Raw genomic sequence first — 21,708 nt, 5'->3', positions numbered from 1 at the left:
TTTCCACTGACGATATTTTCGGTTTCCGATGAACGTAACCCCATCGTAAGTTGAGGAGCACCTGTATTCTAAAGCATCTAATATTACAGTCAATAAACAAGGTGCTGGAGGAACTCAGCGGGTCAGGCAATATCTGTGGAGGAATGGACAGGTGACGTTTTGGGTTGGTACACTTCTTCAGACTGATGGGGTAGGGGGGAGAAAGCTGGACAAGAGAGGTGGAGGCAGGACAAAACCTGACAAATAACCACCACATTGTGTGTTGCCCTAATAAGTCTGAAGAAGGGCCCCAACCCAAAATGTCGTCTGTCCATTCCCTCCACAGATGCTGTCTGACCCAATGAGTTCCTCCACCACTTTCTGCTTTGTTTAAAATTTCAAAATCTGTCGTTCCTTGTGTCTCCTGTTTACATTACAGTCACTTTTCCAATATATATTACAATAATGTTACCAATTCACAATCCTGAAGATAAAAGTCCACTTGCCTTCATGGAGTGCAAAAAAAGTTATTAATGAGGAGATTGTGTAATTTTTGCTAAAACACTGTATCCCAGTGTTCAGAAAAACAAGAGTTGGTCCAACCAAAATATATGGTGGGTATATGTAACGAGCTGAGTATTGACAAAGTGCAATAACAACCTCAGTGACACATGAAGATAGACACAAAATTCTGGAATAACTCAGCGGAGGCAGGCAGCATCTCTGGAGAGAAGGATCGAGGGTCGAGACTCCTACTCAGACACTTGGACAGGTACATGGATAGTCCAATTTGGAGGGATATGGGCCAAACCCAGGCAGGTGGGTCTATTGTAGATCGTAGACACAAAATGCTGGAGTAACTCAGCGGGTCAGGCAGCATCTCTGGAAAGAAGGAATGGGTGACGTTTCGGGTCGAGACCCTTCTTCAGACTGATCTATTATAGGTGGGACATGTTGGTCGGCGTGGACCAGTTGGGCTGAAGGGCCTGTTTCCACATTCTATGACTCTATGAAAGGTTTCAAAGGATATGTGCCAAACAGCTGAAAACAGAAACATTGTTCTCTGTCCTGGTTATTGGCAATGACAGAACAAATACATTGAACTGAGCTAGAGAATTGTACATTTTTTTCTCTTTGAGCCAAGACATGTTTCCCTCATTAACCAAGAAGCCACACCTACACAATGAACCCGCGTTTGGCCCATATCCCTCCATACGTTTCCTTTCCGTGTACCTGTCCAAATATCATTAAACTGCAGGTGCCGGATTATAAAAAAAGACACAAAGTGCTAGAGTAACTCAGCGGGTCAGCAGAATCTCCTGGGTGTTGTAGTACCTGCCTCAACTGTTTCCTCTGGCAGCTCGTTCCATACACCCACCACCCTCTTTCTAAAAAAGTTGCCCTTCAAGTTCCTATTAATTCTTTCCCCTCTCACCTTCAGCCTATGTCCTCTGGTTCTTGATTCCCCTACCCTTGGCAAAAGACTCTATGCATTCCCCCTATCTATTCTCCTCATGGTTTTATACACCCCTATAAAGTCAACTCCAAGGAACAAAGTCCTAGCATGACTAATCTCTTCCTGTAGCTTAGGCCCTCGAGTCCTGGCAATATTCTCGTTAATCTTCCCTGCACATTTTGCAGCTGATGGCATCTTTCCGTCAGCAGGGTGACTGAAACACTCCAAGTGTCCACACCAACGTCTTGTACAGCTATGACATAACGTCCCAACTTTAATACTCAGTCCCCTGACTGATGAAGACCAGTATACCCAAAAGTCCAAGATGGAGCCCAGCCCAGGCGACTATTTGCGTGCCAGCCACAGAAGCAGATCTACAATCACATATTACAATCGCTCCACACTCTTAAATCTCTACTCCTACAGCAAAATTTCTTACTTTAACTATGTTCCTCTTAAACTCCTTTCAGATCTGTCCATTCTCCAACTCGTGGCACCCGAAGACTGGCTTTACCTTGCACCAAAGGTAATAAGGTAATAACGTTATTCCCTTATCATGTATCTATACGCTGTAAATGGCTCAATTGTAATCATGTATTATCTTTCCGCTGACTGGATGTAACAAAAGCTTTTGACGTAACAAAAGCTTTCCACTGTACCTCAGTACACGTGACAATAAACTAAACTGAACAGAAGTCTGCTTCACCACCCTATCTACCTGCGAGGCCACTTTCAGGGAACTAGGTAGTAGTACATAGAGTCATAGAGTGATACAGTGTGGAAAAAGCCCCTTTGGCCCAACTTGCCCACACCGGCCAACAATGTCCCAGCTACCCTAGTCCCACTTGCCTGCATTTGGTCCATAACCCTCCAAACTTGTCATATCCATGTACCTGTCCAGTTATTTCGTAAATTATGGGATAGTCCCAGCCTCAACCACCTCCTCTGCCAGCTTGTTCCATACACCCACCACCCTCTGTGTGGAAAAGTTGCCCCTCGTATTCCTATTAAATCTTTTCCCCTTCACCTTGAACCTTTGTCCTCTGGTACTCGATTTCCCTACTCTGGGTAAAAGACTCTGTGCATCTACTTAATCTATTCCTCTCATGATTTTAAATACCTCTATAAGATCTCCCCTCATCCTCCTACGCTCCATGGAATAGAGACCCAGCCTACTCAACCTCTTCCTATAGCTCACACCCTTTAGTCCTGGCAACATTCTCGTAAATCTTTTCTGAACACTTTCAAGCTTGACAATACAATACAATACAATACAATACAATATATCTTTATTGTCATTGTACCCAGGGGTACAACGAGATTGGGAATGCGCCTCCCATACGATGCAATAATTTAAGTAATTTAGACAACAGCAACCCAACGAAACGAAACAATTGTGACAGTTTTAGACAGGGTAAAGTGCAAGTTGATCTATGCGTTGTGGCCATCCGGCTCAGCAGGACCGGTTCATAGCAGCTATGGCCCTGGGGATGAAGCTGTTCCTGAGTCTGGAGGTGCGGGCGTAGAAGGCCTTGTATCGTCTGCCCGATGGAAGGAGTTCGAACAGACTGTTGCAGGGGTGTGAAGAGTCTTTGTGGATGCTGGTGGCTTTTCTGAGGCATCGTGTGTTGTAGATGCCCTCCAAGTCTGGTAGCTGTGTTCCGATGGCCATCTGAGCTCTATGGACTACCCGCTGTAGAGCTTTCCTTTCGGCCTCCGTGCAGCTGAGGTACCACACAGGGATGCCATGCGTTAGGATGCTCTCTATGGTGCAGCGGTAGAAGGTCGTCAGCAGCTGTTGGGGTAGACCAGACTTTTTCAGTGTTCTTAAGTAGAACAGTCTTTGTTGTGCCTTCTTGACCAGCACAGCAGTGTTATTGGACCATGTTAGGTCCTCCGAAATGTGAGTGCCCAGAAACTTGAAGCTGGACACTCTCTCCACACTGTCCCCGTTGATAGAGATCGGGGCATATTCCCCGTTATGTGACCTACGGAAGTTGATGATCAGCTCCTTGGTCTTGGTGGTATTTAGGGACAGGTTGTTATCCGAGCACCAGTCCGCCAGGTTCTGCACCTCCGCTCTATAGTTTGTTTCTTCCCCGTGGGTGATAAGCCCGATCACCGTTGTGTCGTCTGCAAACTTGACAATGGTGTTGGTGTCGAATGCAGGAACACAGTCGTGTGTGAAGAGGGAGTAGAGCATGGGGCTCAGAACACAGCCCTGTGGTGTGCCGGTACTCAGGGTGATAGTGGAGGACAGGTGCGGGCCCATTCTCACTGCCTGCGGTCGTTCCAGCAGGAAGTCCAGGATCCAATATCTTTCCTATAACATGGTGTGCAGAACTGAACACAATATTCTAGATGCGGTCTCACCAACGTCTTATACAACTGCAACATGACCTCACAACGTCTTTAGTCAGTACTCTGATCACTCGTGGGGAAAAAACACCTTTTTTCCACGAGTGATAGTTCTACTCAATAACTAAAGTCTGGAGTCTCTTTTTTGCTCTGGTTTATTTTCACCCACATGTTTAGACCGTAATGGTGTATCCTTATTGTTTTGATGTGTTTATGCCTTATTCTTAATTGTTAACTGTATGTTTGTGTTGTCATTTGTGAGCGGAGCACCAAGGCACATTCCTTGTATATGCACATACTTGGCCAATAAACGTATTCATTCATTCATGAAGGCCAAAGTGCCTAAATCCTTTTTGACCACCTTATCTACCTGCGACTCGACCTTCAAGGAACCATGCACTTGTACTCCTAGATCTCTCTGCTCTACAACAACACCCAGAGGCCTACCATTCACTGTGTAGGTCCTGCCCTTGTTCAACGTTCCAAAATGTAACACCTCACATTTCTCTGTATTAAATTCCATCAACCATTCCTCCGCCCACCTGGTCAATTGATCCAGATCCTGCTGCAATCGTTCACAACCATCTTCACTATCTGCAAAACCACTCACTTTTGTATCATCAGCAAACTTGCTAATCTTGCCCTGTATGTTCTCATTCAAATCATTGATGTTGATGACAAATGGGCTACAGTACGAAAGTGAAATCTCACAAGCTGAATAGTAAGTTTCAACTGATTCACTACTAGTCATATTATGATTTGATATCTTCTTTCACACCATTTTCGACTTTGTTGGCTATTTTTATCTCCATGAGTCGACCTGTATCTGACCCGAATGATATAATTAGTTTAATGTTAACTTTAACCTATTCACATTGATTCTGTTTCTGATATAGAAAAGTGACTGTCCTTGAAATTTATCTCAAGGTCCAGTCTCAAGTTCAAATCCTATCTGTGTTCGCTGGGATAATTATAATTCAGATCATTAAATAAGCGTGGAATAAAAATTGAGTGTTAATAATTGTGATGCTGTCGTATTAAAACATAGAAACATAGAAAATAGGTGCAGGAGGAGGCCATTCGGCCCTTCGAGCCAGCACCGCCATTCATTGTGATCATGGCTGATCGTCCCCAATCAATAACCTGTACCTGCCTTCTCCCCATATCCCTTGATTCCACTAGCCACTAGAGTTCTATCTAACTCTATTGTAAAGTCCCAAAACTTTCTTGATACATCTCAGGGAAGGAAGGCTTGGATGGTGTTCTCATAGCTCTCTTTAAATGTCATAAATTTTCTTCAGTCAGAGGGCAGTGAATCTGTGGAATTCTTTGCCACAGACAGCTGTGGAGGCCGTCATTGGATATTTTTAAGGCAGAGATTGATTCTTGATTAGTACGGGTGTCAGCGATTATGGGGAGAAGGCAGGAAAATGGGGTTAGGAGGGAGAGATAGATCATTAGTTAGTAATTAGATAGATCAGCCATGATTGAGTGGCAGAGTAGACTTGATGGGCCAAATGACCTAATTCTGCTCCTACCACTCGTGAACTCCCCCTCACAAATAACCTCAGGGATCACTGGGTGTGGAGAAGAACTATATCCATCAACACACACACACACATTGGTAAACAAGTTACTTTTTCAAAAACATAATTTCCCTAATTATTCTAGTCCTTAACCCTTTCATTGAGATTCATGGAGCTGTATAACACGGAAACCTTGTCCACCTGTGGAAACCTAGTTCAGTACAGACCAAGAGGCACACACGGTGATGCAGCAGTAGAGTTGCTGCCTTACAACGCCAGAGACCCGGGTTCCCTGACTACTCAAAGGCGCTGTCTGTTCGGGGTTTGCAAGTTCTCCCCGTGACCTGCGTGGGTTTTCCCCGGGTGCTGTGGTTTCCTCCCACACTCCAATGACGTGCAGGTTTGTAGGTTAATTGGCTTGGTGTAAATGTAAATTCTCCCTCGTACGTTGGACAGCGTTAGTGTGTGGGGATTGTTCGTTAGCACGGACTTGGTGGGTTAGAAGGACCTTTTCCATGCTGTATCTCTAAACTAAACTAAATGTTAACGATTCCAATAATCTCGTGTTACAAATGTGTAGGAGAGAACTGCAGATGCTGGTTTAAAACGAAGGTAGATACAAAATGCTGGAGTAACTCAGAGGGACATGCAGCATCTCTCGGGGGAGAAGGAATGGGTGACATTTCGGGTCGAGACCCTTCTTCAGACTCCTGAAGAGGATCTGAAGAAGGGTCTCGACCCAAAGCGTCACTCGTTCCTTCTCCCCAGCTTGGCTGAAGGTGCCACCTACTGTAATTCCTCACACACTGCAATTGTGGTTCCATTCCTCAGAATTTCAATGGAATGAAAATCCCACAGTGTAAATTTCTGCTGTCTGTGCTGCATTGGTGGGTCACACCTTTAGCTTTTGGTGTGCAGGAGACATGTGCTGTCGTGAACGTCAGCGCTTTCTGTTGACACTGAAGTTCCTGTCATGAATAACTTTGGGAAACATTCATCATGAGAGAGTTAAATTCAGCTCCAAGGGCTAAGGAATCAAGGGATACGGGGAAAAGCCGGAACGGGATACTGATTTTGGATGATCATCCATGACAGGGCCCTGTTGAGACCACATCTGGAGTATTGTGTGCAGTTTTGGTCTCCTAATTTGAGGAAGGACATCCTTGCTATTGAGGCAGTGCAGCGTAGGTTCACGAGGTTAATCCCTGGGATGGTGGGACTGTCATATGAAGAAAAATTAGAAAGGCTGGGCTTGTATTAACTGGAGTTTAGAAGGATGAGAGGGGATCTTATAGAGACGTATAAAATTATAAAAGGACTGGACAAGCTAGATGCAGGAAAAATGTTCCCAATGTTGGGGGAGTCCAGAACCAGGGGCCACAGTCTAAGAATAAAGGGGAGGCCATTTAAAACTGAGGTGAGAAGAAACTTTTTCACCCAGAGAGTTGTGAATTTGTGGAATTCTCTGCCACAGAGGGCAGTGGAGGCCAATTCACTGGATGGATTTAAAAGAGAGTTAGATAGAGCTCATGGGGCTAGCGAAATTAAGGGATATGGGGAGAAGGCAGGCAGAGGTTACTGATTGTACATGATCAGCCATGATCATAATGAATGGCGGTGCTGGCTCGAAGGGCCGAATGGCCTCCTCCTGCACCTATTGTCTACGTTTCTATCATGATCACACAACTTGGCATCTCTGTCGGTGGGACCAAGCAGAGATCGGGCCCTTTCACCAATCACTCAGTCGGCCAAAGCCTGCTGGATGAATGAATGAATGAATGCTTTATTGTCACATGTGACAAGTCACAGTGAAACTCTTTGCTTACGTACCCACGGTATGCAAATAGTCGCCACGTAAAGGGCGCTGACAAAGTTACAAAGTATCCCGCGCCACGTCCTCCTTTGTTCTCCCCTGTGGCGGTGCCCGGGGGCTAGGCCACTCCCTTGGTCATTCCCCTCGACACTGAGTGGACAGGGGGGATTAGGTCACTCCCTGGGTCATTCCCCTGGGGACAGAGTGGTCTGGTGCTACGGGGTTTGCTGGAAGGGGTTAGTGTTTTGACTGAGTGAGTGTATGTTCAGTTACTGCATTAAAGTTATTGTTACTTCTTACCTGGCGTCTGGCCTGATTCCTGTCGCGTCCAGACCCACTACACCCCCATGCCGGGTCTGCCTTTGTTCTCCACCCCCCCCCCTCCCCTCCCCCTCCCAGTTGCCAACCATTTTAACTGCCTTTCCCATTCCCATACTGGCCTTTCTGTCCTGGGCCTCCTCCAATGCCAGAGTGAGGCCACACACAAACTGGAGGAGCAGCACCTCGTATTCTGCTTAGGCAGTTCACACCCCAACGATACAAACATTGAATTCTCCAATTTCAGGTCATTCACCCTCTACACCCTCTCACTTGCCCCTGACCCTGATCCATCCCAGTGCACACATTTCTCCTACCACCCTGATCCTTTCCTCTTCTACGTACACTCATCTCCCATCCCCAAGTCCCTCTTAGAACATAGAACTGTACAGACACAAGTGCCGGTAACCTAGCCGGTCAGGCAGCATCTCTGGAGAACAAGAAAGGTCACATTTCAGGTTGGGTCCCATCTTCAGACTCTTTTACTTTTATCCCCCCTCGTTCCCCCCCCCCCTTCCACCCATACCCCTTCCTCCAGTGTTACATTTCACTCCTCCTCTTCTTTCCGTATCTGACTCCCTTTTGTCCCCTTTTCACTTCCAGCCTTTGTCACTGGAGGGTGTGACAAAGCCAGAGTCATCTGCCATCCATCCCCATCACTCGCCAGGCTTTGCCCCCCCCCACCTCTTTTTTTCAGCTGTCTCCCACCTACACCATCAGTCTGAAGAAGGGTCCCGAGCCCAAACCTCGTCTGTCTTTTTCCTATACAGATGCTGCCTGACCAGCTGACTTCCTCTCGCTTTTTTGTTTCGAGAAATAGGTTTAAGTTGAGGGGGGAAAGATTTAATAGGAACCTGAGGGGTAATCTTTTCACACAGAGGGTGATGGGTGTATGGAACAAGCTGCCAGAAGAGGTAGTTGAGGCTGGGACTATCCCAACGTTTAAGAAACAGTTAGACAGGTACATGGATAGGACAGGTCTGGAGGGATATGGGCCACACGCGGGCAGGTGGTATTAGTGCAAGTGGGACATGTTGGTTGGTGTGGGCCAGTTTCCACGCTGTATTATTCTATGACTCGATCAACATTTGCTTTAACTTCTGTGTTTCTACAAATTGACAGTGAAGGTAAACGTCTGGAAAATGCAGCAACTAGGATTGCATCTGAAGATGACCATTCCAGAGACAAGCAGTGAAACAGGGAGGTGAAACTGTGTGAGAATATGTAACTCCATCCTTGGAAACGTTTGTTCTTAACAAATAACTGTTGAATAAACATGTCTCAGGTATTTTGAGGAACTGTGTTAATGTTCACTGTTGTTACGGGAAGTATTATTAACTGTGCGAGTAGCTATTTCCTTCACCTTTACAATGTTCTACTTTAGCAAAATGGAAATTGATCACGTTCTTTCATTTTCTATTATCAAATGTAACAAGGCATCTTTTTAAACCACAGCACCTTAGGCAAGACACAAAGTGCTGGCGGAACGCAGTGGCTCAGGTAGCATCTGTGGAGAGAATTAACGGGCGACGTTTCGGGTCAATAGACAATAGATAATAGGTGCAGGAGTAGGCCATTCGGCCCTTCGAGCCAGCACCACCATTCAATGTGATCATGGCTGATCATTCTCCATCAGTATCCATCAGTATCAGGGTCGAGACTGAAGAAGTTGTCTCCAATTTGTTTAGTTTTAGTTTAGTTTAGTTTAGTTTAGTTTAGAGATACAGCATGGAAACAACCCCTTCGGCCCACCAAGTCCGCACTGAGCAGCGATCCCCGCACACTAACACTATCCCACACGCACTAGGAACATTTTACAATTTTTACCGAAGCCTATTAACCTACAAACTTGCACGTCTTTGGTGTGTGGGAGGAAACCGGAGCACCTGGAGAAAACTTACGCATGGTCACGGGGAGAACGTACAAACTCCGTACAGACAGCGCCTGTAGTCAGGATGGAACCCGGTTGCATCTCTGGCGCTGTGGGCAGCAGCTCTACCCGCTGCTCCCGAGTTGCTGCAGAACTTTGTGTTTTGCTCCAGATTGCAGCACCTCCACGATGGTGCAACACAGAAGGCTAAGCCAGATTAGAGCCTGCATTGGGGGGGGGGGGGGGGGGGAAGGGTCCTTACAGCAATGCCCCTGGTCTACATGCAGGTTTTGGACCACCATCCATCCTCCTTGTGGCACAGAACGTACCCGGTGTCCTACCTGCTGGTGAAGGTCAGGGCGAGCGAGGCCGCAAGGTGAGGCATCAGGCGAAGGTACTGCGTCTGGTGCTCGATGATCTTCACCTCTTCCTTGTCCTTGGGTCCGAACTGCCGCCGACTGACATCCAAACAATGGGAACAGGAGGGATTCATTAGCGTAGTGTGTGTGGAAAGTCCACGTTAGCACTGCCTGTTAGCTCATCACAACACGCACATAAAGAGCAACGCAAGCATCTTATTCCCAGGGTAGAGGATAGTTTAGTTTAGTTTAGAGACACAGCGTGGAAAAGGCCCTTCCGGCCCACCGGGTCCGCGCCGACCAGCGATCCCCGCACATTAACACTGTCCTACATCCACTCGGGATAATGTTTACATTCACCAAGCCAATTAACCTACAAACCTTTTGGGCGTGGGAGGAAACCGAAGATCTCGGAGAAAAACCCACGCAGGTCACGGGGAGAATGTACAAACTCCGTTCAGACAGCACCCGTAGTCGGGATGGAACCCGGGTCTCCGGCGCTGCATTCGCTGTAAGGCAGCAACTCTACCGCTGCGCCACCGTGACATGATAGTGATAGTGTTAGATTATTCGAACATTATCCTAACATAGACACTTTCAATGCTTGGAGACGCTTTCAATGCCTTGTAACTCTATCTTTTGACTGGTGGCAGACCAATTTCTCTCTGGGATAAATAAAGTTGTATTGTATCATATAGTAGATAGACACAAAATGCTGGAGTAACTCAGCGGATCAGTCAGCATGTCTGGCGATAAAGGATAGGTGACGTTTTGAATCGGGACACTTCTTCAGTCTGGTTCCACTGTTCGCATCATAGAAACATAGAAAATAGGTGCAGGAGGAGACCATTTGGCCCTTCGAGCCAGCATCGCCATTCATTGTGATCATGGCTGATCATCCACAATCAGTAACCTGTGCCTGCCTTCTCCCCATATTCCTTGATTCCACTAGCCCCTAGAGCACTATCTAACTCTCTTTTAAATTCATCCAGTGAATTGGCCTCCACTGCCCTCTGTGGCAGAGAATTCCACAAATTCACAACTCTCTGGGTGAAAAAGTTTCTTCTCGCCTCAGTTTTAAATGGACTCCTCCAACATTGGGAACATTTTTCCTGCATCTAGCTTGTCCAGTTCTTTAAGATCCCCTCTCATCCTTCTAAACTCCAGTGAAGACAAGCCCAGTCTTTCCAATCTTTCCTCATATGACAGTCCCGCCATCCCTGGGATTAACCTCATGAACCTACGCTGCACTGCCTCAATAGCAAGGATGTCCTTCCTCAAGTTAGGAGACCAAAACTGCACACAATACTCCAGATGTGGTCTCACCAGGGCCCTACACAACTGCAGAAGGACCTCTTTACTCCTAGACTCAAATTCTCTCGTTATAAAGGCCAACATGCCATTAGCTCTTCACTACCTGCTGTACCTCTCTCATTATCACATCTTCCTGTCAACAACGGACTCCACCCTTCCTGAGCTCATCTGCTGCTGGCCCTGATATGTTCTGGCCTTTTCTCACCTCCAGTCACCTGCTCCTTTTCTTCAGAAATACTGTTTAACCCGCTGAGTTACTCCAGCATTTTAAGTCTATCATTGGTATAAACCAGCACCTGCAGTTCCTTTTTATTAAAGGATAATGTTACCTGGGCTTGTGGGCTTGAGTTCCATGGAGAGGTTGGATAGGCTGAGACTTTTTTTCTTTGGATGGAAGGAGGCTGAGGAGTGACCTTATTGAGGTGTACAAGATCACGAGGGGCACGGGTAAAGTGAACTCTCACAGGGTAGAGGATTCTAAAACTAGAGGTCGCAGGCTTAAGGTGGGAGGGGAGAGATTTAAGAGGGACCTTCAGGAGCAAACTTTTCACTCTGCGTAGTCTGTATCTGGAACGAGCTACCCAAGGAAGCTGTAGAAGTGGATACAATTATGACTTTTAAAAGGCATTTAATCAGATATATGGATAGGAAGGGTTTCAAGGGATTTGGGCCAAATGCAGGCAAACAGGACTAGCTTAGTATGCCAACTTAGTCAGCATGACAAAGTGGGCCGAAGGGCCTGTTTCAGTGATGTATATCTCTATGACTGAATAGCATTTCCTCATGTAAACAAAACACTGAATATTTTTGATTTTTTTTCTACTGAAGTGGATAACTTCATGTGTTTTATATTACACAACAGTCGCCTTGCAGTTCATGTACATTGGTTCTACGTGCAGAATTAGGCTATTCGGCCCATCAAGTCTACTCCGCCATTCAATCATGGCTGATCTATCTTTCCTTCTCAACCCCATTCTCCTGCCACCCGTACTAATCAAGAATCTGTCAATCTCCGCCTTTAAAATATTCATTGACTTTGGCCTCCACAGCCTTCTGTGGCAATGATTTCCACAGATTCACCGCCCTCCAACGAAAGAAATTGCTCCTCATCTCCTTTCTAAAGGAACATCCTTTTATTCTGAGGCTGTGGCCTCTGGTCCTCCGTTGGCCAGTCACAGCTCCCAAACCCCTACATCAGTACGATTTCTACCTGACAATGTGCGATAAGCCAACATGGAAATGTTACATCTGATTCCCTCAGCTGAATTAGTTTAGAGATGCAGCATGGAAACAGGCCCTTCAGCCCACCGAGTGCATGCCGACCATCGATCACCCATGCACCAGTTCTATTTTATTCCATTTTATAACCCAGTCCCTGCACTCTAGGGGCAATTAACCTACAAACCTGCACGACTTTGCGATGCAGGGGGAAACCAGAGCACCCAGAGGACACCCACGTGGTCACAGGAAGAATGTGCACATGCCACACAGACAGCACCCAAGATCAGGATCGAACCCGGGTCCCTGGTGCCATGAGGCAGCAGCACTACCAGCTGCGCCACCCTAGTTGATGTAGATTGTGAATTGTCGGAGTATAGGCACCAGCCCACGAGGGACAGAGCTACTGACCTGAGACAGTTACACAGGTCATAGTCATACAGCTGTCCAGCACGGAAACAGGCCCCTCAACCCCCTTCTCCATGCTCATCTTCCTGCCCCATATCCCTCTAAACTGTTCCTATCCATGTACCTGTCCAACCGTCTTTCATTAAAGGTAGACACACAATGCTGGAGTAACTCAGCGGGTCAGGCAGCATCTCAGGAGGGAAGGTATGGGTAACGTTTCAGGTCGAGACCCTTCTTCAGACTGATGTCAGGAGAGGGGGAGGGACAAAGATAGGATGTAGTCAGAGACAGGAAGACTAGTGGGAGAACTGGGAAGGGGAGGTGAAAGAGAGGGGAAGCAGGGACTATCTGAAGTTAGAGAAGTCAATGTTCATACCACTGGGGTGTAAACTACCCAAGCGAAATATGAGGTGCTGTTCCTCTAATTTGCGCTGGGCCTCACTCTGATAATGAAGGAGGCCCAGGACAGAAAGGTCAGATTGGGAATGGGAGGGGGAGTTGAAGTGCTGAGCCACTGGGAGATCAGGTTGGTCTTTTATTAAATGCTGTTGTAGTCCCTTCTTCAACTAGACAGTTCTAGGTAGTTCTTCAACTACTTCCTCCGGCAGCTCATTCCATACAACCACCAACCATCAATGTGTGGTTGCCCATCAGGTTCTTATTAAATCTTACCCCACTCACCTTAAACCTATGTCCTCTGGTTCTTGATTCCCCCACCTGGGGTAAAAGACCCTGAGCATTCAACCTATCTATTTACCTCATGATTTTATACACCTCTGTAAGGTCACCTTTACGTCCTAGCCTGCCCAAACTCTCCCTATAGCTCAGGTCGTTGAGTCCTAGCAACATGCTCATCAATATTCTCTGCATCTTTTCCAGTTTAATGGCATATTTCCTCTTGCAGCAAAAATTTGTTGAAATTCAGCAGCGGTGCGGGTCTATGAATCTGGATTTGTGGAAGGTAGAGAGGCTTATATATTCATTATATATTACTGGGAATGCTGTTGCAGGATTCCCAAAAAGTTCATCTGCAAGTCAAATCGGTAGTAAGGAAGGCAAATGCAATGTTAGCATTTATTTCAATAGGGCTAGAATACAAAAACAGGGGTGTAATGCTGAGGCTGTATAAGGCGCTGGTCACAGGGTGTAATGCTGGGGCTGTATAAGGCGCTGGTCACAGGGGTGGGTGTAATGCTGGGGCTGTATAAGGCGCTGGTCACAGGGGTGGGTGTAATGCTGGGGCTGTATAAGGCGCTGGTCACAGGGGTGGGTGTAATGCTGGGGCTGTATAAGGCGCTGGTCACAGGGGTGGGTGTAATGCTGGGGCTGTATAAGGCGCTGGTCACAGGGGTGGGTGTAATGCTGGGGCTGTATAAGGCGCTGGTCACAGGGGTGGGTGTAATGCTGGGGCTGTATAAGGCGCTGGTCACAGGGGTGGGTGTAATGCTGGGGCTGTATAAGGCGCTGGTCACAGGGGTGGGTGTAATGCTGAGGGTCTATAAGGCGCTGGTCACAGGGGTGGGTGTAATGCTGAGGGTCTATAAGGCGCTGGTCACAGGGGTGGGTGTAATGCTGGGGGTCTATAAGGCGCTGGTCACAGGGGTGGGTGTAATGCTGAGGGTCTATAAGGCGCTGGTCAGGCCGCATTTGGAGTATTGTGGGCTACTTTAGGCCCCATATCTGAGGAAGGATGTGCTGGCTCTGGAGAGGGTCCAGAGGAGGTTTGCAATAATGATCCCAGGAATGAGTGGGTTAACCCATGATGAGCGTTTGTCGGCACTGGGCCTGTACTCACTGGAGTTTAGAAAAATGAGGGGGGACCTAATTGAAATGTACAGAATAGTGAAAGGCTTGGATAGAGTAGATGTGGAGAGGATGTTTCCACTAGTGGAAGAGTCTAGGACTAGAGGTCATAGCCTCAGAATTAAAGGACGTTCCTTTAGGAAGGAGATGAGGGGGAATTTCTTTAGTCTGAGGGTGGTGAATCTGTGGAATTCTTTGACACAGAAGGAAGTGGAGGTCAAGTCAATGGATATTTTTAAGGCAAAGATAGATTCTTGATTAGTATGGGTGTCAGGAGTTATGAGAAGGCAGAAGAATGGGGTTAGGAGGGAGAGATAGATCAGCCATGATTGAATGGCGGGCTTGATGGGCCGAATGGCCTAATTCTTCTCTATCACTTATGACCTTATGACCTAATTAGCCAAGTGTATTTGTCAGAGAACATTTTGGCTTCTCAAACCTCACACCAGACTTCTCACAGAGGTCCCAGAACACCAGACTTCTCACAGAGGTCCCAGAACACCAGACTTCTCACAGAGGTCCCAGAACACCAGACTTCTCACAGAGGTCCCAGAACACCAGACTTCTCACAGGGGTCCCAGAACACCAGACTTCTCACAGAGGTCCCAGAACACCAGACTTCTCACAGAGGTCCCAGAACACCAGACTTCTCACAGAGGTCCCAGAACACCAGACTTCTCACAGAGGTCCCAGAACACCAGACTTCTCACAGAGGTCCCAGAACACCAGACTTCTCACAGAGGTCCCAGAACACCAGACTTCTCACAGAGGTCCCAGAACACCAGACTTCTCACAGAGGTCCCAGAACACCAGACTTCTCACAGAGGTCCCAGAACACCAGACTTCTCACAGAGGTCCCAGAACACCAGACTTCTCACAGAGGTCCCAGAACACCAGACTTCTCACAGAGGTCCCAGAACACCAGACTTCTCACAGAGGTCCCAGAACACCAGACTTCTCACAGAGGTCCCAGAACACCAGACTTCTCACAGAGGTCCCAGAACACCAGACTGCTCACAGAGGTCCCAGAACACCAGACTTCTCACAGAGGTCCCAGAACACCAGACTTCTCACAGAGGTCCCAGAACACCAGACTTCTCACAGAGGTCATTGCAAAGTTAACGCATCCGAGGAACCACATCGACCATATAACCATATAACCATATAACAATTACAGCACGGAAACAGGCCCGTTCGGCCCTACCAGTCCACGCCGACCACTCTCTCTGACCTAGTCTCATCTACCTGCTCTCAGACCATAACCCTCCAATCCCCTCCCATCCATATACCTATCCAATTTACTCTTAAATAATAAAATCGAGCCTGCCTCCACCACTTCCACCGGAAGCTCATTCCACACAGCCACCACCCTCTGAGTAAAGAAGTTACCCCTCATGTTACCCCTAAACTTTTGTCCCTTAAAAGTTGATTCTTTCAATCGTTTACTACAATGGGGGAAATCACAACGTTGTTCTTTTATCAGAGGGATTATGAGAAGTAACCAGAGCTCAGAAACCGCTGCAGACAGCATCAGTCGTACTTAGTTCAGGTCATTCACAGAAACAAAAAAAACATAGGAAATAGGTGCAGGACCAGGCCATTCTGTCCTTCGAGCCAGCACCATTGAATATAATCATGGCTGATCATCCAAAATCAGTACCCCGTTCCTGCTTTCTCCCCATATCCCTTGATTCCTTTAGCCCTAAGAGTTAAATCTAACTCTCTCTTGAAAATATCCAGTGAATTGGCCTCCACTGCCTTCTGAGGCAGAGAATTCCACTCCATTGCAGAGAATGCCACCACAGAATTCCAGAAAATTCATGTAACACTTCCCTGGTAGTGACATGTTTAGTTTAGCTTAGTTTTGAGATACAGTGTGAAAAGAGACCCTTTGGCCCACTGGGTCCGCGCTGCCCAGCGATCACCGCACACTACCACTATCCAAAACACTTGAGATTGGTATGTTGGCATTCATAGCAAGAGGATTTGAGTTTAGGAGCAGGGAGGCTCTGCTGCAGTTGTATAGGGCCTTGGTGAGACCGCACCTGGAGTATTGTGTGCAGTTTTGGTCTCCTAACCTGAGGAAAGACGTTCTTGCCTTAGAGGGAGTACAGAGAAGGTTCACCAGATTGATCCCTGGGATGGCGGGACTTACATATGAGGAAAGACTGGATAGACTGGGCTTGTACTCGCTGGAATTTAGAAGACTGAGGGGGGATCTTATAGAAACATATAAAATTCTTAAGGGGTTGGAGAGGCTAGATGCGGGAAGATTGTTCCCGATGTTGGGGGAGTCCAGAACCAGGGGTCACAGCTTAAGGATAAGGGGGAAGTCTTTTCGGACCGAGATGAGAAAACATTTCTTCACACAGAGAGTGGTGAGTCTGTGTAATTCTCTGCCACAGAAGGTAGTTGAGGCCAGTTCATTGGCTATATTTAAGAGGGAGTTAGATGTGTCCCTTTTTGCTAAAGGGATCAGGGGGTATGGAGAGAAGGCAGGTACAGGCTACTGAGCTGAATGATCAGCCATGATCATATTGAATGGCGGTGCAGGCTCGAAGGGCCGAATGGCCTACTCCTGCACCTATTTTCTATGTTTCTATGTTTCTATGAGATCATTTACATAAGCCAATGAACCTACAAATCCGAACGTCTTTGGAATATGGGTGAAAACCCACGCAGGTGAACGTATAAACTCCATACAGCACCCGTAGTCAGGATGGAACCTGGGTCTGTGGCCCTGTACCCTGACTCAGTGAAAAGCTTTGCTTTGCATGCTATCCAATCAGGTGAGATAACAATATACGTAAATACAATCAAGTCAATCTCAAGTACAACAGGTAGAGAGCAAAGGGGAAGATACAGAGTGCAGAATATAGTTCTCAGCATTGTAGTACACCAGTTCCAGAGACAAAGTCAAATGTCCGCAATGGGGTAGAGGTGAATCGGACAGTACCCTAGCTTATGGAAGGACCGTTCAGAAGCCTGATAACAGAGGGGAAGAGAGAAGGAAGATCACCCACACAGAGAGCTAGACTTCAGGCAGTGGCACTAAGGATCTGCTCCTGTCTACAACTACGAATATATTGCCAGGACCCGAGGAGTTGAACTATAAGTAGAGGTTAGATCGGATGACATGCTATCTAGCTAATTAGAAACATCATTGACTTGGTGGTAGGAAGCAGAGGGTGATGGTGGAAGGCTGTTGTTCGCACTGGATGCCTGTGATCCCTGGTGTCTCAGGGATCTGTGCTGGGCCAATAGCTGTTGGTGGTTAATATCAACGATTTAGGTGAGAATTCGCAAGGCATGATTAGTAAGTTTGCAGATTACTCTAAAGTAGATGGTATTGTAGACAGTGAAGGTGATTATTAGAAATTACAGCAGTGTCTTGATCAGCAGGGCAAGTGGGCTGAGGAACGGCAAATGGAGTTTAATGCCAATAAGTGTGAGGTGTTGCATTTTGGAAAGTCAGACCCGGGCAGGACCCACACAGTGAATGGTAGGGCTCTGGTGAGTGATGCAGAGCAGAGGGATCGAGAAGCACAGGTAGACACAAAATGCTGGAGTAACTCAGCGGGTCAGGCAGCATCTCTGGAGAGAAGAAATGAAGTTCTTCAGTATGAAGAAGGTTCTCGACCTGAAACGTCACCCATTCTTTCTCTCCAGAGATGCTGCCTGACCCGCTGAGTTACTCCAGCATTTTGTGTCTACCTTCGAATTAAGCCAGCATCTGCAGTTTTTTTTCCTAGAACTACAGGTATACAGTTTACTGGAAGTGGCATCAAAGGTAGAGAGGGTGGTAAAGGAGGCTTTTGGCACGCTGACCTTCATTAGTTAAGAGCATTGAATATAAACGTTGGGATGCAAATACAAGGAACTGCAGATGCTGATTTACAAAAATAAACAGTGCTGGAGTAACTCAGCGGGTCAGGCAGCATCTCCGGAGAACATGGATAGGTGACGTTTCACAGAGTGCTCGAGTAACTCAGCGGGTCAGGCAGCATCTGTGGAGAACACAGATAGGTGACGTTTCACAGAGTGCTGGAGTAACTCAGGGGGTCAGGCAGCATCTCTGGAGAACATGGATAGGTGACGTTTCACAGAGTGCTGGAGTAACTCAGCGGGTCAGGCAGCATCTCTGGAGAACATGGTAGGTGATGTTTTGGCTCGGAAACTTTCTTCCGACTGATTGTAGTGGGGTGGGGTTGAAAGTTGGGTGGGGTTGAGACAAAGTCTGGCAAGTGATAGGTGGATAGACGTGAGGAGGGTTTTCGATATGTAGGTATGTAGGTTAATTGGCTGGGTAAATGTAAAAATTGTCCCTAGTTTGTGTAGGATAGTGTTAGTGTGCGGGGATCGCTGGGCGGCACGGACTTGGTGGGCCGAAAAGGCCTGTTTCCGGCTGTATATATATGATATGATATGATATGATATGATAGGCAGGTGGTTGGACAAAAGTCATAGATGAAAAGACAAAAAGCATAAGGAAATAAATGGTGTGAAATGTGAGGCTAATATTGTGAGGTTATGTTACAGATGTACAGGACATTGGTGAAATGGCATTTGGAGTATTCTGCTCGGTTTTGGTCACCCTGATGTAGGAAATGAGTCATTAAGTTACAAAGAGTGCGGAGAAGATGTATGAGGATGGGACCTGAGCTTTAGGGGGAGGTTAGGCAGGCTAGGACTTTATTCATTGCAGCGCAGGAGGCAGAGAGGTGATCTTGTCCAGGTGTATAAAACCATGAGGGGAATAGACAGGGTGAATGCACAGGATTCTTTCACGCTAGTGGAATAATAGGTTTAAGGTGAGTGGGGAAAGATTTGATAGGAACCGAGGGAGGTAACTTTTGCGCTCAGAGGATGGTGGGTGTATGGAACAAGCTGCCAGAGGACGATGTTGAGACCAGTACAACGACACAATTTAAAGGACATTTGGACAGGTGTACGGGCAAGAAAGGTTGAGAGGGTTCTGGGCCAAATGCAGGCAAATGGCATTGGCTTAGATGGGGCATCTTGGTCGCCATGGACAACTTGGGCCAAAGCCAGGGCCTGTTTCCATGCTGTATGACTCTGTGATTCTCTGTTTGAATTCTTAACCTTTGGTTCAGGGGTGAGAATGCTACCATAATCCAGACTGATACGTAACAATAGACAATAGGTGCAGGAGTAGGACACTCGGCCCTTCGTGCCTGCACCACCATTCAATGTAATCATGGCTAATCATCCACAATCAGTACCCCGTTCCTGCCTTCTCCCCATATCCCTTGACTCCGCTATCTTTAAGAGCTCTATCTAACTCTCTCTTGAAAGCATCCAGAGAATTGGCCTCCACTGCCTTCTGAGGGATGTGAGGGATGTGAGGGATGCCAGGGATGTGAATCACAGATTCACATCCCTGGGTGAAAAAGTTTTTCCTCATCTCCGTTCTAACTGGCCTACCCCTTATTCTTAAACTGTGGCCCCTGGTTCTGGGCTCCCCCAATATCGGGAACATGTTTCCTGCCTCTAACGTGTCCAATTCCTTAATAATCTTATATGTGCAATAAGATCCCCTCTCATCCTTCTAAATTCCAGAGTGTACAAGCCTAGTCGCTCCATTCTTTCAACATATTAAATCATGATGAATGAATCAGTGAGCCCACATCTCTCCTGGTCCTGACACCTCACCAAATGGGGGCGCAAGGCACGACTAAAAACATTACAAGCTTATTCACCTCTGCAATGCTACCTGCACTCCCATGTCTACGGTATGATTCTCACACCAGAAATGTGCAGGAAATAATTTTGCAGACATTATACAATAGGAAACACAAATGTATTCTGAAAGCTACAAAGGACATTTAGCTCTCAAAAGGAAGTCGGCATTTGATTTTAAATGGCAATTGATTGCAGCAGACGATAACTCCACAGTAAACAGGCTCAGAAGCAAAGCGTTCTCGTCAACCCTGTGAGTGTGCGCGTGTGTGTGTGTGTCGGCCGTGAGGCTTGATGTCAAGTGGGCCAGAGAGCCTTCAGCACAGGGTCAGCAGCAACAACTTGTGCTGAGAATTTCATCAACATCCTAAGCCGCTGGTCAGGAGTGTTAAGGGCCTGTCCCACTTAAGGGCCTGTCCCACAGGTGATTTTTTTAGGTGACTACAGGCGACTAGGCTGTCACCACACGGTCGCTGGGGTGTCGCCTGTATGGTAGTGAGTAGTCTCCAAAGAGTCGTAGCGTCTTTCTGGTCGCCGCTGGATTTTCAGCATGTTGAAAATTTTCGGTGACAGTGGGTTTGACGCCTATGATTGTAGCTTGGCGTATCCTGAAGTAGGTGCTGTTGTAGGTTGTCGCCAGGTGACGTAGGTTGTCGCCGGTGCTGACTTTGGTAAATTCCATTGGCAACTACCTACGTCAACCGGCGACAGGTACCGCCGTCAAAACTGGAGGCCAAAATGATGTGAATTGTCTTCAGTTGTCTTCAACAGGGTCGTAGCTTGTCATGGGTAGACGTAGGTTGACTTCAGTTGTCGTAGGTTGTCACCTGTGCAGTCGTAGGTTGTCGCCTGTGTGGTCGTAGGTTATCCTAGGTGTGGTCATAGGTAGATGTCCTACTCGCGACGATTGGCTCGCCGGTAGCTTGCAGTAGCTTGATGTCGATTAGGTGGCAGGTTGTTGTAGCTTGTCGTAGACATTGTCGTAGGGAGGGCCCAGTCGCTGGTTTTTCGGCAACCTGTTACGACTATGAGAGTCACCGGCAGTCGCCTAAAAAATTGCCTAAGTGGGACAGGCTTACTCTCTTTTAAATCATTTAGGCGACTGCTGGCGATGTACCCACGACAAGCTACAACAAGCTACAACCCTGTCGGCTACAACGGAATACAATTCACGTCATTTTGGCCTCCGTTTTGATGGCGGTACCTGTCGCCAATGGAATTCACCGAAGTCAGCACCGGCAACAATCTACGACAGCACCTACGTCAGGAGACGTCAAGCCACGCTCATTGGCATCAAACCCACTGTCGCCGAAGATTTTTCAACAGGTGACCAGAAAAATGCTACGCCTCTTTGGGCGACTGTGGAGACGACTCACAAGCGTACAGGCGACACCCCGGCCGGCGACCATGTGACGATACCCTGGTCGCCTGTAGTCGCCTAAACAATCGTCTAAGTGGGACAGCAGTTTTACTGTGCAGCATTTAATGCTGAATGCACTGTGGCACAGCAGTAGAGTTGCTGACTTACAGCACTGGAGACCCCAGTTCCATTTCCTCCCACATCCCAAAGACGTGCAGGTTTGTTG

The 21,708-nt window shown here is 47.2% G+C and overlaps 1 protein-coding gene across 2 annotated transcripts in view; it reads right to left on the bottom strand.

The window, feature by feature from the left end:
* The window catches only part of acoxl (acyl-CoA oxidase-like), a 323,411-nt gene that overhangs the window by 190,498 nt on the left and 111,205 nt on the right, over positions 1 to 21,708 (bottom strand). For both annotated transcript variants that reach the window (XM_078400283.1, XM_078400282.1), the window contains one exon: positions 9,662 to 9,778. In XM_078400283.1, the coding sequence (XP_078256409.1) occupies positions 9,662 to 9,778 (117 nt within the window). The remainder of the gene's footprint in view (positions 1 to 9,661; positions 9,779 to 21,708) is intronic.

The sequence above is a fragment of the Rhinoraja longicauda genome, chromosome 5 (genome assembly GCF_053455715.1).
Source record: "Rhinoraja longicauda isolate Sanriku21f chromosome 5, sRhiLon1.1, whole genome shotgun sequence".
NCBI lineage: Eukaryota > Metazoa > Chordata > Chondrichthyes > Rajiformes > Arhynchobatidae > Rhinoraja > Rhinoraja longicauda.
The sequence above is the reverse complement of the archived record's forward strand: the minus strand, read 5'-3'. Positions and strand labels throughout refer to the sequence as shown.